We start from the raw sequence: 20154 nt of genomic DNA on the forward strand, positions 1-20154 counted from the left end.
GCCCAACCAAACCCCTTCCTTTTTGTTCTTAGGTAACCAAAAGCAAAGGGATCAGGAAGAGATCGGCAGGAAAGACTTGACCTTGTCACTTAAAAAAAAAAAAAGTGAGTTCAATACCTTGAAAAAATCACTGTGATCCCGATTCTGAAACTTTTTTTCTGCTTTGCCGTGAGTTGTTCCATTGTGGAGATATTCATAATTATTGCGTTTGGTGTGTAATATGTGAAATCTCAGCTTGTTGTACAACTAGGCGTTTCCTCAATCTCCTCTAGGATCGTGCGTCTTCACCCCTTCCTCCCACACGCTGTCAAGCACAGCTCGGCAGCAGGTCTAGTAGTCTTAGACACTGCCGTGGTGTGATTGGGAGCATTTGGGAGGGATGGGTAAAAGCGCACGCCCCCAAAGAAGATTCTGAACACCCAGATGCATTACAAGCAAAGATTTCACATACTGTGCTCTAAAAGACAAAAATGTGAATAACTCTGCAATGAAGCAACACAGCAATAAACGGAAAAAAAGGTGGCAGAATCAAAAGAGCTCGAGGATTTTTACAAGTTATTCAATTATTTTTTAAAGTAAATGACAGGTCCTCTTTAAAGGCGCTGTCTAGTCCAAACCAATAGGTCCACAGACACTCTGTATAACTACAGACTTCTGAATTCCCCCCCAGCGCACACACTGCGCTGCGGGGATTCACTGGTTTCAGAACCGGGAGGGTATGTATGAGTTATACACACCCCCTTGCAGTAGGCATGGCCTCGCTCTCCATACACTTGTATGGAGTGAGGCCGCACCCTCTAGTCGGCCATGCCCACGTCACTAGATGGAGCATGGCCTCGGCTCAATACAAGTGTATGGAGTGAGGCCACACCCACTTGCTAGGGTTATGTCTAACTCATACATACCCTCCGGTCCCGGCTCAGAAACCAGCGAATACGTGCGCTGGGGGGATATACAAGTCTGCAGTCACACAGAGTGACCACAGACTTATCGGTTTAGACCGAACAACCCCTTTAAGGAGCAGCAACACTGAAGGAAACTTTAGGTAAAAGTTGTAGTTGTAGTTAAAATTAAAAAGTCACTGACTGCAGTATTCCTACTTTAGCAATTTCCTCAAAAAAGGGTATTTAAATAGGTGGACTACTGTGGATTGAGATCATATTTTAGCATATGGAAAGTTGGGATCTGGTTGGTTAAACAAGGGTTATGTGATTTTAAACCCGTGTACACAAATAAGATATGCAAGTCCAGACACCCTAAACTCGTCTGCTTCTCTTCAGTTACTTCCATTCTATCGTACAAATTATCCACTTACATGGCCCAAAACTAATGGTCACAGAATATCCATTACAAAGAATATGTATGATCCCTTTATTTTTGAGGGTGTTAGCAGGTCATCATCCTTCATCATACAGCTGTGCTTGAAGCAGAACACTTAAAAGGGATTGCCGCCAGATTTTTTCTACCTCATCTGAGAACAGCATGATGTAGACAAAGAGAAACTGAATCTCAACTTTGAATCACTTAGATTACTGGGTGCAGCCATTCTGACACAATCAGAGCTTTTAGATTTAGTAGGAAGCAGAGCTGAGAAAGCTAACCCCGCCCACACCACAGCTAATCCCACCCACACCAGGCTCTGTTTATACAATGTCCCTGCTTTTTACAGGGAGAGGGGTAATTTCCAGGCTGATGTAGTCCATCAATGTTAATCTCTTAGTGATATATCCTTCACAGTTCGTGAACTACAGCAAGCACTTTGACAAGTGACATCCCTGAATTCTGTGTCTCAGCCTCTTTTTCTTGCTGTCTACAGAATACATAGCAAAAATCTGCTGACAGATTCCCTTTAAGGAATGGCAGATTGTTTGGTCGGTTGCACAAAGCACAGTTCACACTAATGCATCTATTGCCTCTAAGCATTTTTAACTTTACAGATGAGAACATCTCTTATCAGTATACGAGGGTAATGTGTACAATTACCTTGTCCTCCAGGATACATGCACCGAAATGCCCTGCCAAGCTCCTCCGCTTGAATTCGGCCTGCAGGGGTCAGTTCCCCACCCCACTTTAGGACTAAAAGCAAAGATGGTTCATCTCTTCGACAGTCTGAAGAATATAGCCATAATGAAAAAAATAGGTTACACAATGTTACAAGTATGATATTACTCCATTATTACTCAACTAAAACATACCTTCCTCTTCACTGGACGTCTTAGGGCAGCCATGTGGCAGATATGTTAGTTGAACCTTACGATTTATTCCAGAAAAGTGGCCATACCTGGTGAATAAGGAAAAAAATTACTCCATATAAAAGAAAACTTGTAAGAAGTAATTCTCCCCGATTATGACACTTTGGGTGAGCGGACCTCAGGCTTACAATTCATATTCAGACATAGAAGCCATTGATCAACAAACTGCTTTTGCTCTTTTGTTACTGATATATGCTGCAAAAGAGTGCAAAGCAAACTAACGTGCTAATCTTTTTATAAAAAAAATCCAATTTAAGTCCAGTCGTGGCTCAAGTATCTCTATAATGACCACTTCATGCTCACTGTATTCGGAATCCATTAGAAAGGATTTGAGGTTTGAGAGCAAAGTCTGCAGTCACTGTCAGGATTCCCCAGTATTGCCGATGCACGCCACCAGTCACATGGCCGTATTTATGTGATTTGCATGTATGTAGTCACGTGGCACCTAGTTTCATCCGCTTCTCTCAATAGCAGTTACTGAACTCGCTTATACAACACGTGACGGCATACATGTCGTCATATGACCACTCACTCGTCACAGTGTACACACTGCACTGTCATGAATAGGAAGCCCACGGTCACAAAGTGACTGAAGGGTTTGAGATCTCAATCTGCTCATGCGCCGACTCCATCGACCATTTTCCTTAAGTCCACCACCGGGAAATCAATTGACTCCGCTGCTGCCTAGGACATTTTCTTGAAGCCAAGGACCCGCAGCCTCGCACCGCCGGACATCCCCCCTCTTCCCTGCCCGTGGTCCGCCGCATCGCCCCTCTCCTGCCATCGCCAGCTTCCTGCAAGAGTGACCCTGCTCCACCCTCACCGGTAAGCTACAGTCAGTAAATTTGGACCCTACGCAAGACAGAACCCCATTTTATTTAACCCCTTAAGCCCCGGAGCATTTTCCGTTTTTGCATTTTCGTTTTTGCTCCCCTTGTTCCCAGAGCCATAGCGTTTTTATTTTTTGGTCAATATGGCCGTGTGAGGGCTTATTTTTTGCGGGACGAGTTGTACTTTTCAACGCCATTGCTAGTTTTACCATATCCTGTACGGGAAAAAAATTCCAAGTGCGGTAAAATTGCAAAAAAAGTGCAATACCACAGTTGTTTTTTATTTATTTTTTTTACCACGTTCACTGAATGCTAAAACTGACCTGCCCTTCTTATTCTACAGGTCATTACGAGTCCATAGACACCAAACATGTATAGGTTCTTTTATATTTAAGTGGTGAAAAAAAAATCCAAAATTTGGTAAAAAAAAAAATAAAAAAATAGCGCCATTTTCTAAGACCCGTAGCGTCTCCATTTTTCGTGATCTGGGGCTGGTTGATGGCTTATTTTTTGCGCACCGGGCTGACATTTTTATTGATAACATTTGGGGTAGATCTGATGTTTTGATCGCCCGTTATTGCATTTTATTGCAATTTTGAGGCGACCAAAAAACGTAATTCTGGCGTTTAGAATTTTTTTCTCGTTACGCCGTTTACCGATCGGATTAATTCTTTTTTTATATTGATAGATCGGGCGATTCTGAACGCGGCGATACCAAATATGTGGGGTTTATTTTTTATTTTATTTTGAATGGGGCAAAAGGGGGGTGATTTAAACTTTTATATATATATATTTTTTTTATATTTTTATAAAAAAATTTTTTTTTTACTTTTTGCTTGCTTCTATAGTCTCCATGGGAGACTAGAAGCAGCAACTGTCCGATCGCCTCTGCTACATACAGGGGACGAGCAGGTCCCATGCATGCAGCAGAAATGGTCCTGTGCTATGAGCGCCGACCACTAGGTGGCGCTCATAGCGACAAGATCATGACAACCACAGGCGTCTGCTGCAGACCCTGGGTTGTCATGCCCACCCATCGGCGACCCGCGATCACGTGACGGGGTCGCCGGTGGGCGGGGCTTATGACGCGCTACCCGGAAGCGCGCGTTAAATGCTGCTGTCAGAGATTGACAGCGGCATTTAACATGTTAACAGCCGCGGGTGGATCGCGATTCCACCCGCGGCTGTTGCGGGCACATGTCAGCTGTAAGAATCAGCTGACATGTGCTCCGTTCAGTGAGGGCTCAGCGCAGCAGCCCTCACTGAACGGGCAGTACGCAAATATGCATACTAATACGTCCCCGGTAATTAAGGGGTTAAAAAAAAAATGTTTCCTATTTACATCGTCAAAGTTTGGAGTGCGTCTTATGGTTCCGTGCGTCTTATAGTCCGCAAAATACGGTAAGTATTAAACAAGTCACCAGTTTTCTAAGTAAATATATTTTTAAAGTTGCTATTAACATGAAATTCTCACCAGATGTCGGTAACAACCCATCCAATCCACACAGGCAAAGAAATCACACCACAGAGATCTATAAATTAAGTTATTTGTAATAATGAGAAATGACACAGGGAAAAAGTATTGAACACATGAAGCAAGAGGTGCAAAAAGCCATGGAAAGTCATGACACCAGCTGAAATCTATCAATAATTAAAAACAATCCTGCCACTTCGCAAAAAATAATATCAGCTGGTTAAACTGAAGGTCTATAAAAAGGGGTCTTACTACCAAGGTGGCACACAAGAAACATCTCATGATGGGTAAAAACTAGTGAGCTGCCTCAATACCTTCACAACCTTATTGTTGCAAAACATACTGATCGTATTGGTTACAGAAGAATTTCTAAAGTACTGAAGGTTCCAATGAGCACTGTTGGGGCCATAATCCAGAAGTGGAAAAACATCATTTCACTATAAACCAGCCGTGACCAGGTGCTCCCCGCAAGATTTCAGACAGAGGAGAGAAAATAATTATCAGAAGCGTGGTCCAAGGGCCACCTGTGGAGAGCTACAAAAGGACCTGGAATCAGCAGATACAATGGTTTCAAAGAAAACAAAGCAATGCACTCAACCTCCATGGCTTGCATGCACGACTCCATTCCTGAACAAAATGCATGTTCAAGCGCATTTAAAGTTTGCTCAACAACATTTATACAAGCCTGTGAAATACTGGGAGAATATAGTCTGGTCAGGTGAGACAAAAATTGAACTCTTTGGAAGCCATAATACACACCTTGTTAAAACACCATAACAACAGTGAAGTTTGGAGGTGGGAACATCATGGTGTGGGGCTGTTTTTCAGTATACGGCACTGGCTATTTTCATGTAATTGAAGTAAGAATGAATGGATAAATGTACCAAGACATTATTGATAAAAATCTGCTGCTACCAGGATGATGAAGATGAAACAAGAGTGGACATTTCACCAAGACAATGATGCCAAACAGACAGCCAAGGAAACTCTCAATTGGTTTCAGAGAAAGAAAATAAAGTTACTAGAATGGCCCAGCCAATCATCTGACCTGAATCCAATAGAAAATTTATGGAAGGAACTAAAGCTCAGAGTTCATAGAAGTTAACTAGAAGGAATATAGCGCACATAGGGTCTTATACGAGATAAAAGGAATATTCGTGAGAGATAATTCAAATTCACTCACTTATTAGGATTGTGTAAGACACAACAACTGTACTTAGTATTGGCGGCAGCTGCAAACCCCGAAGCAATGATCCTTTGTTGGGTGAAGAGAATGGGGCATCAGACTGCACTGCTCGCCTGTCAGAATTATGTACCAGAGGAATCCAAGTCAATGTAATTATAAAATAAAAACTATTTCTACGTGTTTAGTGGTGATCACACCACTTCCTCAGGACAGTCTATCATAGATAAATAAAGTCTATTTCATCATTACATCGACTTGGATTCCTCTGGTACATAATTCTGACAGGCGAGCAGCGCAGTCTGATGCCCCATTCTCTTCACCCAACAAAAGTTCATAGAAGGCACACACGGAACCTTCAGGATTTAAAGAGTGTTTGTGTGGAAGAATGGGCCAAAATCATACCTGAGCAATGCATGCGACTAGTTTATCCATACAGGAGGCATCTTGAAGCTGTCATCACCAACAAAGGTTGTGTACGAAGTGTTAAATACATTTTAGTAATGCTGTTTAATACTTTTTCCCTGTGTCATTTCTCATTACTACACATAACCTAATCTATGGACATCTATGGTTTGATTTCTTTGCCTGTGTGGATCGGATGTGTTGTTATTGACATCTGGTGAGAATTCAAGAGAACCTTTAGAAATATATTGACTTAGAGAATTGGTGATGTGTTCAACACTTATTTCACCCACTGTATAGCTTAAAGATGTATTATGGTTTTCCAATATGTACAAAAATAATAAATAAAAATTGGGTGTCTGTGATTTGTGCATGCTGTTAAAAAAAAAAACAAAAAAAAACAAAACAACAATCAAGCAGACAACCCTGAAAGACAGACAGTCACTTGCAACTTGCATTGAAAGCTATACTGGAAATATTGCTTGCCATTTGTGATCTGCCATTAAAGATCTGACAGATTTGGATCTTTTGCAACTGGCACGTTGTGTTCTGATTCTGTCATATGTAGAATAACCACTAGATCGACTAGAAAGTAGCAGCACTGCCTGCCGTCTGTCATTGGCCATCTTATCTCATGGCCTTTTACAGAGGATGTTCAATGAACAACTCCTATTGGACATACACTTTTCTTAAATAATGTGAAAATGCAAGGTCCTGCATCGGGGGACCCTCTAGGACAGTGCTGGCAAACCCATGGCACGCAGAGCCCTCCGTAAGGGCACGCGCGCCATCGCCACAGCACTAGCGCTCCTGGACCTGGCCCGGCGGGTGAGGACTCCGAGCTCGCCAACGCCAGCTCCTACTTCAGCTAGATGTGCGTTCTCTGACACACATCTAGCTGAAGTGTATTGTAGCGCACGAACATGCCAGGCCCATGCGCCTGCCGCAATACATGCTGCCAGCAGCCGGCGTCAGCGTACACACAACTGGGCGCATGGCAGTGACATCATGCACCCCGGTCGCTAGGACGCTGAAGTCACCTGCCGGCCACAGGAGAGGACGCAGCGCGGGAGCGGGAGAGAAAGGAAGGTGAGTAGGAGTAGGAGTTTATTATTTTTTTTTTTTTTTGCTTTTTTTGTATGCGATGAACAGCGGAGCCAGCATATATACACTGCTCAAAAAAAATAAAGGGAACACTCAAATAACACATCCTAGATCTGAATGAATGAAATATGCTCATTGAATACTTTGTTCTGTACACAGTTGAATGTGCTGACAACAAAATCACACAAAAATCATCAATGGAAATCAAATTTATTAACCAATTGAGGCCTGGATTTGGAGTCACCCCCAAAATTAAAGTGGAAAAACACACTACAGGCTGATCCAACTTTGATGTAATGTCCTTAAAACAAGTCAAAATGAGGCTCATTATTGTGTGTGGCCTCCACATGTCTGTATGACCTCCCTACAACGCCTGGGCATGATCCTGATGAGGTTGCGGATGGTCTCCTGTGGGATCTCCTCCCAGACCTCGACTAAAGCATCCACCAACTCCTGGACAGTCTGTGGTGGATGGAGAACAAAGTATTCAATGAGAATATTTCATTCATTCAGATCTAGGATGTGTTATTTGAGTGTTCCCTTTATTTTTTTGAGCAGTGTACATGGATTGGGGGTGGGGGGGGGGCGGCATATATACATGGATTGGGGAGGGGGGGGCGGAAGGCAGCATATATACATGGATTGGGGGGGGGAAGAGAGAGGCAGCATATATATATGGATTGGGGGGGGAGGCAGCATATATACATGGATTGGGGGGGAGGCAGCATATATACATGGATTGGGGGGGGAGGCAGCATATATACATGGATTGGGGGGGGAGAGAGAGGCAGCATATATACATGGATGGGGGGGCAGCATATATACATGGATTGGGGGGCAGCATATATACATGGGTTGGGGGGGGCAGCATATATACATGGGTTGGGGGGGTGGAGGCAGCATATATACATGGATTGAAGGGGGGGGGGAGGCAGCATATATACATGGATTGGGGGGGCAGCATATATACATGGATGGGGGGGAGGCAGCATATATACATGGATTGGGGGGGCAGCATACATACATGGATGGGGGGAGGCAGCATATATACATGGATTGGTGGAGGGAGGCAGCATGTATACATGGATTGGGGCATATACCAAGATGGGGGTGAGCACATTCTTTATTTCTGCAGTCTCATACCCTTGCACCTTTCTGTGGCTGCTCTATGTTGCCCTCATCTTCTCTGTATGAGTAGTTTTTCCTAAACTAAAACCTCAGTATTCAGGTTAATTTGCTGTGTTGGCACTTGGCGATAAATAAGTGGGTTTTGGGTTGCAGTTTGGGCATTCGGTCTGGTAAAAGGTTCGCCATCACTGCTCTAGGATGTTATCCCTGGGGGAACGAAGTGTCACATAACTGACAAGATTAAGTATTGCGGAAATCCAGAGGTTACAGATGTAATTTTATCATTTGAGGTTATACCATTACTTACATTTCTAACACCGTCTTCAGCTGCTCAAGCTTTGCTTTACTTTCTTCAATTTCAGAATCGTTATTTTGGCCAAGTTCAACAAGAAGTTGTCTTGCAATGTCCAGTACCTCCTGGTAAATATATGCAAACATGTTAACAAGGGTTTGTAGGAAATATACTGTATGTATATATTTTAGGCTTTGTTTGCAATGGTACCATGGGCTCTGTTTATTTGGAAATGGACCATCACTCCCAGCAGATCACATCATTCTGCCCATCAGGCACAAACCCAACTTTAAAGGGAACCTGTCATGTCCTAGTTACCAGCTTCACTGCACGTGCACAGTGAAGTTGGAAACCACACAGTCTCATGGAACAGGCGCGGGACCAGTGGCCAGACATGTCGAAATGCACATGCGCCCCACAATAATAGCGCTTCCCGGGAGCAATATTCAAATACATGGGCGATGCCGGCAGCATATTGCATCACTAACAAAGCAATGGGGGCAGTGTAGATAGTAGTTAGGACATGACAGGTTCCATTTAAGAGGACCTGACGCTTCATAAAAGAAAAAAAAAATCCGCGTTAGATACCTTGTAAAAATCCCTCAGTTTCCTTGAATCTGTTGCATCACTCCATAGCAGATATACACATTTGTATCTTCTGGAGTGCAGTATGCGAAGTCTCAACTTTGCAGGCCACCTGGGTGTTTTTTTTTCATAGTCCCCTGTGAGCGTAGTCTTTTACACCCTTCCCTCCCAGATGCTGACAATCACAGCTCAGCAGCTGGTCAAGCAGTTTACCAATCCAAGATGCTACTGAGCAGTTGGACTTCAAAGCAGAGATTTCACATCCAGAAGAAACAAATGAAAATATCTCTATACTCAAGAGGAGCAACACAAAGGAAAAGAGCGGCAGGATGAGAAAAGCTCAGGGATTTTTACAAAGTATTCAATTTTTTCAAGCAAGTGAAAGGTCCCCTGTAATAAATCCGTATCAATATAGCAGGTTGAACAGAGCTTTACAGAAAAATACACAACATATGGCCAGTAAACTAAAAGCAAAATCACTTGCCTGTAACTGCTTTGGTTTCTTTAGTTTTAATTTTCCAGTCTTGTAGCCATAGCATTTCTCAAAAAGATCAAAAAACCTTAAATATAAAAAAAAAAAAAAAAAAAAAGATTTACATTTTGTGAAAATGAGGAGAACCCAGAAAAAATATGAAACATGATCACATACACCCGCATAGTGTATGTAAGCTTCCTACCCCCATGCATCCCTGTATGCATTCTGTAAAGGGGATATCTGAGATTTATTTATTCTTGAAGCAGCTTTTTCTGCACAATCAACAGTATAAGCAAAGATATGAAACTATGTAATCTGTTATACAAAAAAGCTTTTGTCCACTGCCGCGCTTCTATGCACCATCCCCTGCACAGATTAGGCAATTCCTGAAATTCAAAAAGAAATGCAATCCGTCCAATATGTTTAAAGAAAGAGGAGATTATATGCTGCAGCCCTCTATGGAAGGGGCAGAGGAAGGAGGAGCTGCAGTAGATACAGAGACTACTCTGCACTGCTGTACAATGTCCTTCATACTGCAGCTAGTGACGGTTCAGTACAGAAGTACGGGAAGGGGGATCTACAAAAACATCCAGATACAAGTCATAACCAGTAATAGGTGATATTGCTGGTGACATTTGCTGGTAGACACATCTAAAGAGGAACAGTCATTTTAATTTTTATTTCATAAATCAATAGTACAAGTGAAAATAAGAAACTTTGTAATATATCTTATCAGAGAAATCTGCTTCTTTCTTTGCTAGAATTGATCAGTCATTATCAAAATTCTGCCATCTCCTATCTCAGTAATGGGAAAGTGTCTTCACTGAATACAGATTTTACCCCAGAATTGAGAATTTTGATAATGACTTTTTAACCCCTTCACAACAACGTATATTTACGTCATATGTTGTGTCCCTGACTTTGATGCGGACTGAGCCCGCATCTTTCACTGCACAGGACAGCGGATTTAAAAAGGCTGTCATGTACCTGTTAAATTTAAAGCTCCCATCGGCATGCCCGTGACGTGATCGTGGGGCACCGATGGATTGTCATGATAGCCGAGGGTCAGCTGAACACCCCCCTGGGCCGGTCAATACAATACTCCTGTGAACGGATAGCTCGTGGCCGGCGTTCATAGGAGATTGACATTTCTGCTATACAAAGCAGTGTTGAAGCCCTGCTATGTATAGCACAAATGATCGGACTATTTCAACTTCAAATCTCCTAAAGGGACTATTAAATAAATTAAAAAGTGAAAAAAAAAAAAGTTTTTAAAAATATGAAAAAAAAAAGTTCAAATCACCCCCATTTTCCCATTGAAAATAAAGCAAACAATTAAAAAATACACATATTTGGTATCGCTGTGTTCAGAAATGTCCAATCTATGAAAATATAAAGTAATCAGAGCTGTAAACAGCAAAACAAAAAAAAAGAAAAGTCAGAATTGAGTTTTGTTTTTTTTTAAATCCAATAACAGGCGATCAAAACTTCGTATCTACCCCAAGATGACATCAATAAAAACATCAGATCAGGGCGCAAAAAATAAGTCCTCACCCAGCCCCAGATCCCAAAAAATGGCGACAAAAGCAAAAACTTTTTTTCAACAAATTTCGGATCTTTTTGCCATCACTTAAATAAAAAATAAAACTATACATGTTTGATATCTGCGTACTCATACTGGCCTGGGAAATCATATTGCCCGGTCAGTTTTACCATATAGGGAACATGGTAAATTAAAAAAAAAAACAATTGTGGAATTGCACTTTTTTTTGCAATTGTGGAATTGCACATGGAATTTTTTTCCCCATTTTCCAGTACACTATATGGTGAAATCAATGCAAAAATTCTTACTGTCGCTCTCATTCACTCTTGTCTGGACTACTGTAAAGGCCCCGTCACACTAAGCGACGCTACAGCGATCCCAACGATATGACCTGTCAGGGATCGTTGCTGCGTCGCTATGTGGTCGCTGGTGAGATGTCAAACAGTCAGATCTTCCCAACGACGCAGCAACGATGCGGCGACCCGTAACGATCTGTATAACGATGCACGCCTATGTGTTTGTGTCTGAGTCGTCAACAAGGTCATTGGTAAGGTGTCAAACACACCGACGCATGCTACCCAGTGGGGCCTCAACGATCAAAGAAATGTCCAGACCATTCCGACACGACCAGCGATCTCACAGCAGGGGCCTGGTAGCTGCTAAGTGTCAAACGTAGCGAGATCTCTACTGAGGTTGCAGTTGCATCACAAAACTTGTGACTCAGCAGCGATCTTGCTAGCGATCTCGCTTAGTGTGATGGGGGCTTAACTCTCTTCTAATCGGTCTCCCTCTAAACAAACTTTCTCCTCTCCAATCCATTCTGAATGTGGCAGCCAGGGTCGTATTTCTATCAGGCCGCTTCACGGATGCCTCTACCATATGCCAGTCATTGCACTGGTTACCCATTCACCACAGAATACAATACAAACAAATCTCTCACACCCACAAAGCTATCCATAGTTCTGCATCGCCCTATATCTCATCCATCATTTCCATCCATCGACCCTCCCGTGCTCTCCATTCTGCAACTGATCTAAAACTAACATCCTCCTTAAACAGAACCTCACACCTCCGAGACTTCTCTCGTGCTGTGCCAGTTTTCTGGAATGCACTGCCCCAAACGATCCGACTAATATCTAGCCCCCATGTTTCAAACGTGCTTTAAAAACACATTAGTTTAGACAAGCCCATCACCTCAACTCACCAACCTAACTCTCCCCTGTTCTCTCCTAAATGTTAATCTGCTCCTGCGTATTCATCTGTCTCCACAGCCTCTATGCACCAAATACCACATGGTAACTGCCCTTAGACAGATACTGGCTGATGACCATGTTCTACCTATTGTGTCCCCCTTTTCCATATAGATTGTAAACTTGCGAGCAGGGAACTCAACCCTCCTGTATCTGTTGAAATGTGTTATATTGTATTGTTTATATTTTCTGTATATGTCCCTACTTAATTGTAAAGTGCTGCGGAATATGTTGGCGCTATATAAATCAAAATTATTATTATTATTACCATTCAAACATACAACTCATCCCACAAAAAAACAAACCCTCATACGGCTATATTGACAAAACAATAAAAAAACAAAGTTATAGCTCTTGGAAAAACAGTAGGAAAGAACAGAAAATGACCGTGAGTGAAGGGGTTAAGCATTGTTCCTTGTACCACACCTAAAACTGCAGGAAAAACGTTGCTTTCTTGGGAGCAGAATTAACAAAAAACAGCAATTCTTTTTTTTCCATTTTACTTTTGTTTGCCATTACATATTAACCTGCATGGTGGCTCAGTGTTTTGCACTGTAGCCTTGCAGCCCTGGGCTTAAATCCCAAGCAAGACAACATCTGCAAGGCATATGTATGCTCTCCCAGTGTTTGCATAGCTTCCTCTGGGTACTGCGTTTTCCTCCCACAATACAAAGACATACTGATAAGAAAATTTAGATTGCGATCCCCAACGGGGACAGTGACGATAATGTCTATAAAGACATATATAGCCTCTGATTAACCCAAGTAAATCACCATAAACTGCTTACCTTTGATGTCTAACTTCCATTTTCATCTTTTGTTTTGGTGTCCGATCGCCATGTCTTATTACAGCAATTACACAACGGAGCTCCATCCTTAAAAATGAAACATTACCATAATTATTTTAAGCATTATTCTTTCAGCTTTAAAGGGAATTTGTCAGTAGGATCAACCCTCCTAAGCAGTCTACACTGCCTTGAAAGTATTCATAACTCGCAAACTTTCACATTTTTTCATTTTACACCCAGAAAACGATACATGGTTTAGTAATCACTTTACTAAAATATAAATCTGAAAATTGTGACGTGCATTTGTATTCAGCCCCCCGTAGTCCAATACTCTTAAATAAAATCCGGAGTGACCAATTGCCTCCAAAAGTCATATATATGCAAACTGTCCACCTGTGTGTAATTTATTCTCAGTATAACTACAGCTGTTCTGTGAAGGCCTCGGTGTTTGTTTTTAGAATGTTAAGGATCAAACAGCATCATAAAAACCAACGAACACACCAAAAAGGTCAGGGATAAAGTGAAGAAGAGTAAAGCAGGGTTAGGTTATAAACGAATAGCCCAAGGTCTGAACAGCTCACAGAGCAGTGTTCAATTCATCATCAAAAAACGTGAATGAGTATAGCACAACTGCAAACCTATGAAGGCATGGTCGGCCACCTAACCTGACATCCCAAGCAACAAGAGCACTAATTAGAGAAGTACCCAAGAGGCTCATGGTCATTCTGGAGGAACTGCAGAGATACACAGCTCAGGTGGGAGAATCTGTCCACAGGACAACTGTTAGTGGTATACTCCACAAATATGGCATTTATAGAAGAGTGGCAAGAAGAAAGCCATTTTTGAAAGCAAGCCATAAGAAGTCTGTTTACAATTTGCAAAAAGCCAAGTAGGGCACACAGCTAGCATGTAGAAGAAGGTGCTCTTGTCAGATGAGACCAAAGTAGAAGATTTTTTGGCTACATGCAAAATACTATGTGTGGCAGAAAAATAAGTCTGCCCACCACCTTGAAAACACCATCCCCATCATCAAACATAGTGGTGGCAGCATCATACTGTGGGGACAGGGAAGCTGGTCAGAGTTGATGGGAAGTTACATGGAGCTAAATACAGGGCAACCTGGAGGAAAACCTGTTAGGCGCTGCAAAAAAACGTGAGACTGGATCGTAGGCTAACCTTCCTATAGGACAGTGACCCTAAAATACTGCAGGAGCTACAATGGAATGGTTTAGATCAAAGCATATTCATGTGTATGAATGGCTCAAAGTTTAGACCTAAATCCCATTGAGAATCTGTAGCAAGACTTGAAAATTTCTGTTCACAGACGCCTCCACCCAATCTTAAGGAGCTAGAGGTAGTTTGCAAAGAAGAATGGGCAAACATTTTAGCCTCTAGATGTGCAAAGCTGGTAGATACATACCCCAAAACATTTGGAGCAAAAATTGCAGCGAAAGGTGGTCCTACAAAGTATTGTCTCAGGGGGCTGAATACAAATGCACATCAAAACTTTCAGATTTATATTTTTAAAATATTTAGAAAACCATGCATTATTTCTTTTACACTTCACAAATTGTTGCTACTTTGTGTTACTATGTCACATAAAATCCAAATAAAAAAAATGTAAGTGTGTGTGGAATGCAAAAAAAAAATATAGAAAAGTTCACAGGGTATGAATACTTTTTCACGGCACTGCATATGGGGATGCAGGTCATATAAAGTAGAATAAAATGATACCTAGATATCTGTGATCCGATATCTTATTCCAGAGAAATCCATATTTTTCTTATATGTAAATGAGCTGGTAAGATCTATGTGGCAGGCAATGATCTGAGCTTCCTTTGAATGCCCATACAACAGGGTTGATCCCACTAGCAAATTCCCTTTAAGATTTCCAATTATTGGAAAATACAATCTAGTAAGGAAAAAAGAAAACCACAATATTTTATTAGTTTAAAGAAAAATAAATGTAATGATTAGAATTCCAGGTATGCTTAACTGTCTCAGCAGCCAAGCTTCAATGGTGCGGGAGAAAAAAAAAAAGTGTCTGTGCAGGAAAGAGTTGACATGTGAAATGTACAAGGCCAGTGCTTGGTATCAACTGCGAAATCTCTGGCACAAATCAGGATCATTACTCATTTTGAAGAAGTCAATGGCGAAAGTTCTGCAGATTCAGCAGCTCCGTTAGTGCAGTTGGAGAGAAACTTTTCCAAGGTTTTCATACATCAGTAGATGAAGAAGTTTTGTCATTCTGCATAAGCAATTCCGCTGCAGAAACGCTTAAAAAACGCTTGGTAGAAGGTCTGCAATGTTCCCCAGTGATAATCCGCATGTGTTGTGCACATGCTGCGGAAATTTCCGCTGCGGGTTATCATTGCGGAAAAAAACGCAGCACTACCAATTATTTTGCGGAAGCGCTGCGTTTTCGCCGCCATTGACTTGCATTGGAACGCATGGAATATGCATCACTGTATATGTAGATGCAGAATCCATGGGTTTCAATGTGTGGATGGTACCCAGGTTTGGAGAAGAGGAGACTCTCCTCCGGACCCGGGTACCATAGTACCTGTAAAAAAAAAGAATAAAATAAAAAATAAATATTATACTTACCTCCTGATGGCCCCTGAAAAATACTGAAACAATAGATAATTAATTTTAAAAATATTAAATATAAATATATTTATGTTATGAAGAACAAATATACTCCTATTTACATTTATATAGAGAAGGGATTTTTTTTTTCACAATTGTCCTACAAGTATATAGGACAATGACACTACTAATCATCCCACTCTCCATCTGCTTATATTAATCTGATATTAGAGATGAGATGACAATATAATGCTGAATCCTGGTGAGCAAGACACACAAACGGGCTGAACACAGTATCTGCTTACATTGTCCCAGAGGTTGTAGGGACTATGGGTATATCCTCTGCTTCCAGTGGTATTGACCAGGGAATCTGAAACTGAGGAGCTAGCTCACGCATGACGATGTTTCTGAAAGAAAGAAGATGATAAGGAATGATTAAATACAGATAGATTTACCCATCTATATATATATTTTTTTTACTTTTGAGTTCATTTCATTACAACAAAGCACCCATGTCACGGTCACTGTATAGGGTTCTACTCAAATACCATTTCATTTCTGCATCAGGTCAACATTTAAAAAGATCCAACACCAGGCGAGTCAGATTGCCAACATTAGGAAGGTGCATGGAAACAAGAGATTGTCATTTTCAGACCTCCTGACATGCAGTTTGCAGCCTGATCCAAGTTTCCCATTTTTTTGTCTTGTGGGAGTGTCTCTCTCAGTAATAAAGGCTAAATGTGAGCTGATCAGCGAGACCCCGATTCCAGCGATGTGTTACTTACTGGGCTGCTTACTGTCATTTTCCCTATTTTATCTGCTGCAGATCTAGCAGTGCTCTGAATGCTGAGCTCTGTATAATGAAGAAATAGAAGAAGTATCAGAAAGCTGCCAATGAGTGGTGGGGGCAGGGTTATACAGATTTAGCAGTCCTCTAGCAATAAAATCACTTATTAGGAGGAGATTATCCAAACTACACTAAACAGCCCAGTGAGTAACACATCGCTGGAATCAGGGTCTCTGTCTCTACGTAATGATACTCTCAGTTTAGGTGGCAAAAACCTGGTGACAGATTCCCTTTAAGACCATTTTAAGATAAAATAATATTAAATATAATGGTAAACAAAAATGATTCACAATCTTACCCCAGAATCTTGGCACAGTCATCATAATACTTCATGGAGTTCTTCACAAAGCTGAACCCATTTACATCACAGACATAAGACTGACCACTTGCACGAAGCAAATCAAAGCCGCATACAGTTTGCTGTCAAGAGTCAATAAAGAGAAGGGACATGTAATAATCTAATCTTTATATGCAGATTTTCCCCGCTCACTAGTATGGGTGAAATCTGCAGCAAAAACGCTGGAAGAATTTACATGCTGCAAATTTTAATCTGCAAGTCAAAAATAAGCAACATGTGTATGAGACCTCAAGATTCTCAGTCACTTTGCTGACATAAGGAAACCCTTTAGGTTTTGTGACCAAGCTGACCAGAAAAAAAAACGTAAAAATGCAACGTGTGCACGTGGCCTAAGGCTGGGATTGATTAACGAGATATGCTGGCAGACAGGCATCAGGTCCTCCATTAATTCTTACACGTTGAAGGAGGACCTGTCGCCATCATTTAACTATGGATCATCTTCTCACCTCTGCATTGTGTTGTTCCTCCTAGAAATGCCCAAATATATGTGACGAGCGTTACCAGTGGCCTTGTTACAGGGTTGCGTCCTTACAACGTCTTACAGAGGTCAACAATGACTGGACACCGTCAAAAATTGGTAGGGACGCCCTCCTACCTGGTATCGCCAAGTTATCAAATCATTTCATGAACAAAAAACAGAGGAATGGCGTAAAGTAGTGTTTTGGGAAAAAGGGGGCTTTTTTAACAATTAAAAGGGATGTCTAGCCGTGTGTCCAGGGAGGTAAGGAAAAAAAGAAACCCTTCATCCCTTAGACTGGTGCCACTCCTCAGTAGCCAGCAATGCATTTCCCTGCCGTCTGCTGGGATGAATATCTGGGGGGCTTTAAGTGAGTGCTGCAGCCAATGTGTGGCCACTGATCAGCAGCAGCGTTCACATTTTGTCCCAGCCGAGCCTAAAGAAGTGCAGTTGACCAGGCCAAATGCAGAGGAATGCAGCGCTGACTACGGATGAGCGGTGCTGGCCAAGGAGGTGAATACCAATTATTTTCTCACCTTATTGGGCTCATTATTAAGGGAATGTCTTGTAGTGGACAATCCCTTTAAAGTACACCTCTGCTGCTGGCTGCTACTTCACCTACTGATATAAGACAGGGGCATTTATTCCAAAATGTATTACTAGAATATATAAATAGAATTCTTCAGATGTGAAGAAGTGTGACTGAATTCTGTGCGGACAGTGCAAGACATTTTCATCTACCCCGCACAACAAAGCTTTGTGGTAATCTCCATTGCTGACCTACTGAAAGACCGTTAATGCGTAATTGTTGGTTACTTTTTGGTTTTCAATACAAAGGACTGGCACACTAAGGACCAGGGGGCACTTATTAGGAGCAGTCAGACTGTGGAATGCCGACCACAAGAGGCAGTAATGGCCGACACTATAACAGTTTTTATACAAGGGCTGGATGATTTTCCCAGTACATAACATTGTGGGTTATAGTTAAATTAGTGACAAAATGTATAATTGGTGGAGAAAGGTGGAACTTGATGGACCGAGGTCTTTTTTCAACCTATGTAAATATGTAACCCCACCAGTCAGTCACGTCTTTGTAATAATTGCTTTTACTAGATATAAGGGAGATCACAGTTGGAGATCTGAGTGTGTTTCTCAATCCCATCTCCATGTCATTATAGTTATCTAGCGGAGATGCTGTTCTCATTGTCCTCTCTAGCGGCAATCAGCAGCCATGTACTAGAGTGGAGGGTGCACTCTGACACTATGTGATATAATGTGATACCCTGACCAGCAGATAAGACATTCTGCACCAGGCTCATCTCCACACAATGACCAATCACCTTGAAGGCCAGGCACACTTTCCAGGCTATTAGTTTCTCCCGGGCGTTTAAGATAACAGGATATCGAACTTCTTTGCCTTCACTGTCCCTTTCTACTTTGCCATCCAATGCGGGAGACTTTCGAGCCTCAGCGTGGGCATAGTCTGGCCCCACAGTATACACCTGCATAGGAAGAAGAGCAAACAGTGAGTGGCAGTCACAGCGGCATACCAGCTGCCCCCATCACAGGGCCACCATTCTGAGTGATATAATAACCCGGGAATTGTCATTACATATAAGCTGGGGAATGCTCAGTTTTATCCCAGATAAAGCTATGTTCACACCATATTTTAAGACCTGTTTGACGTATATATCCGGGAAAAGCTCCTAACGTGTTGAGGGGAGACTAACCGATTTCAGTAGCATTTCCCACCCAACACACGCTGGCCAGATGAAAGCCAAAAAGTTTTTTGCTTTTTTTACCTGTCTGCCAATAGGGCCCTATGGACGTGCTGGATTGCACATCGGGAGCTTTCCCTGCACACACTAACCATAAGGAAATGTGTGGTGTGAACGTAGCCCAGAAGACTAATACAATACCTTGACATCAGTGCCATCCGTGGGCATAAACTCCTCATAAATATAAGCACCAGTCTTCCTCACGCTGCTTTCAGGTGAATATACGCTGCTACGACTGCCAATCTAAGAAACAAAAGTACCACAGGAATGGGGTCAGTGCAGAAGTGGGAAAGAGTGGGGATCTGCTAGAATACATATTCTGTTTAACCTCCAATAGATTCACACAGACCCCAAACTCTGACACACATGGAAACTGCAGACATGAAGTAAGTGAAGGACTGTAAGCAAAGTCTGATGTCAGACAAGCTGGCATGACAGTACAGAAACAGAGGGTTATCCTCACCTTTCGGAAAAGCCTTTGGCTCCCGCCCCCGGCAGATGTTGGATAGTAGATGTAAACATTATGATCCTCCGCACTGACCGGCTTCTCTACGAAAGGTTTCTGGAAGATTTCCCCATTCACCTCCACATGATCCTCACCTTCTATTAAATTACATTCTGAAAAAAAAAAAAAAAAAGCTTTCAGATTGTAATACAAGCCAATAACCTAAAGGTCAGCGGCGTGTGACCGCCTTATAAATCATGACTCCGCCACGTTATCTGCTGCAGTCTCAGGATTGATGGTTCGGACCACCAGATCTGCGTTATGTGGAAATGCCCCACTGACGCTTCACTGCACCTGCTGAAAATCCTGTG

The 20154-nt window shown here is 42.0% G+C and overlaps 1 protein-coding gene across 19 annotated transcripts in view; it reads right to left on the reverse strand.

Moving 5' to 3' along the window:
- PPIP5K2 (diphosphoinositol pentakisphosphate kinase 2) overlaps positions 1–20154 on the reverse strand; it is a 203389-nt gene that overhangs the window by 57239 nt on the left and 125996 nt on the right. For all 19 annotated transcript variants that reach the window (XM_073677700.1, XM_073677710.1, XM_073677756.1 and 16 more), the window contains 10 exons: positions 19802–19956; positions 19480–19581; positions 18901–19062; positions 17044–17165; positions 16204–16305; positions 13310–13396; positions 9738–9813; positions 8684–8793; positions 2196–2281; positions 1984–2109 (listed from right to left, as the gene is read on the reverse strand). In XM_073677700.1, coding sequence (XP_073533801.1) covers positions 1984–2109; positions 2196–2281; positions 8684–8793; positions 9738–9813; positions 13310–13396; positions 16204–16305; positions 17044–17165; positions 18901–19062; positions 19480–19581; positions 19802–19956 — 1128 coding nt within the window. The remainder of the gene's footprint in view (positions 1–1983; positions 2110–2195; positions 2282–8683; positions 8794–9737; positions 9814–13309; positions 13397–16203; positions 16306–17043; positions 17166–18900; positions 19063–19479; positions 19582–19801; positions 19957–20154) is intronic.

The sequence above is a fragment of the Phyllobates terribilis genome, unplaced genomic scaffold (assembly GCF_046119375.1).
Source record: "Phyllobates terribilis strain yellow unplaced genomic scaffold, ASM4611937v1 Scaffold_1__5_contigs__length_1240528914, whole genome shotgun sequence".
Classification (NCBI taxonomy): Eukaryota; Metazoa; Chordata; class Amphibia; order Anura; family Dendrobatidae; genus Phyllobates; species Phyllobates terribilis.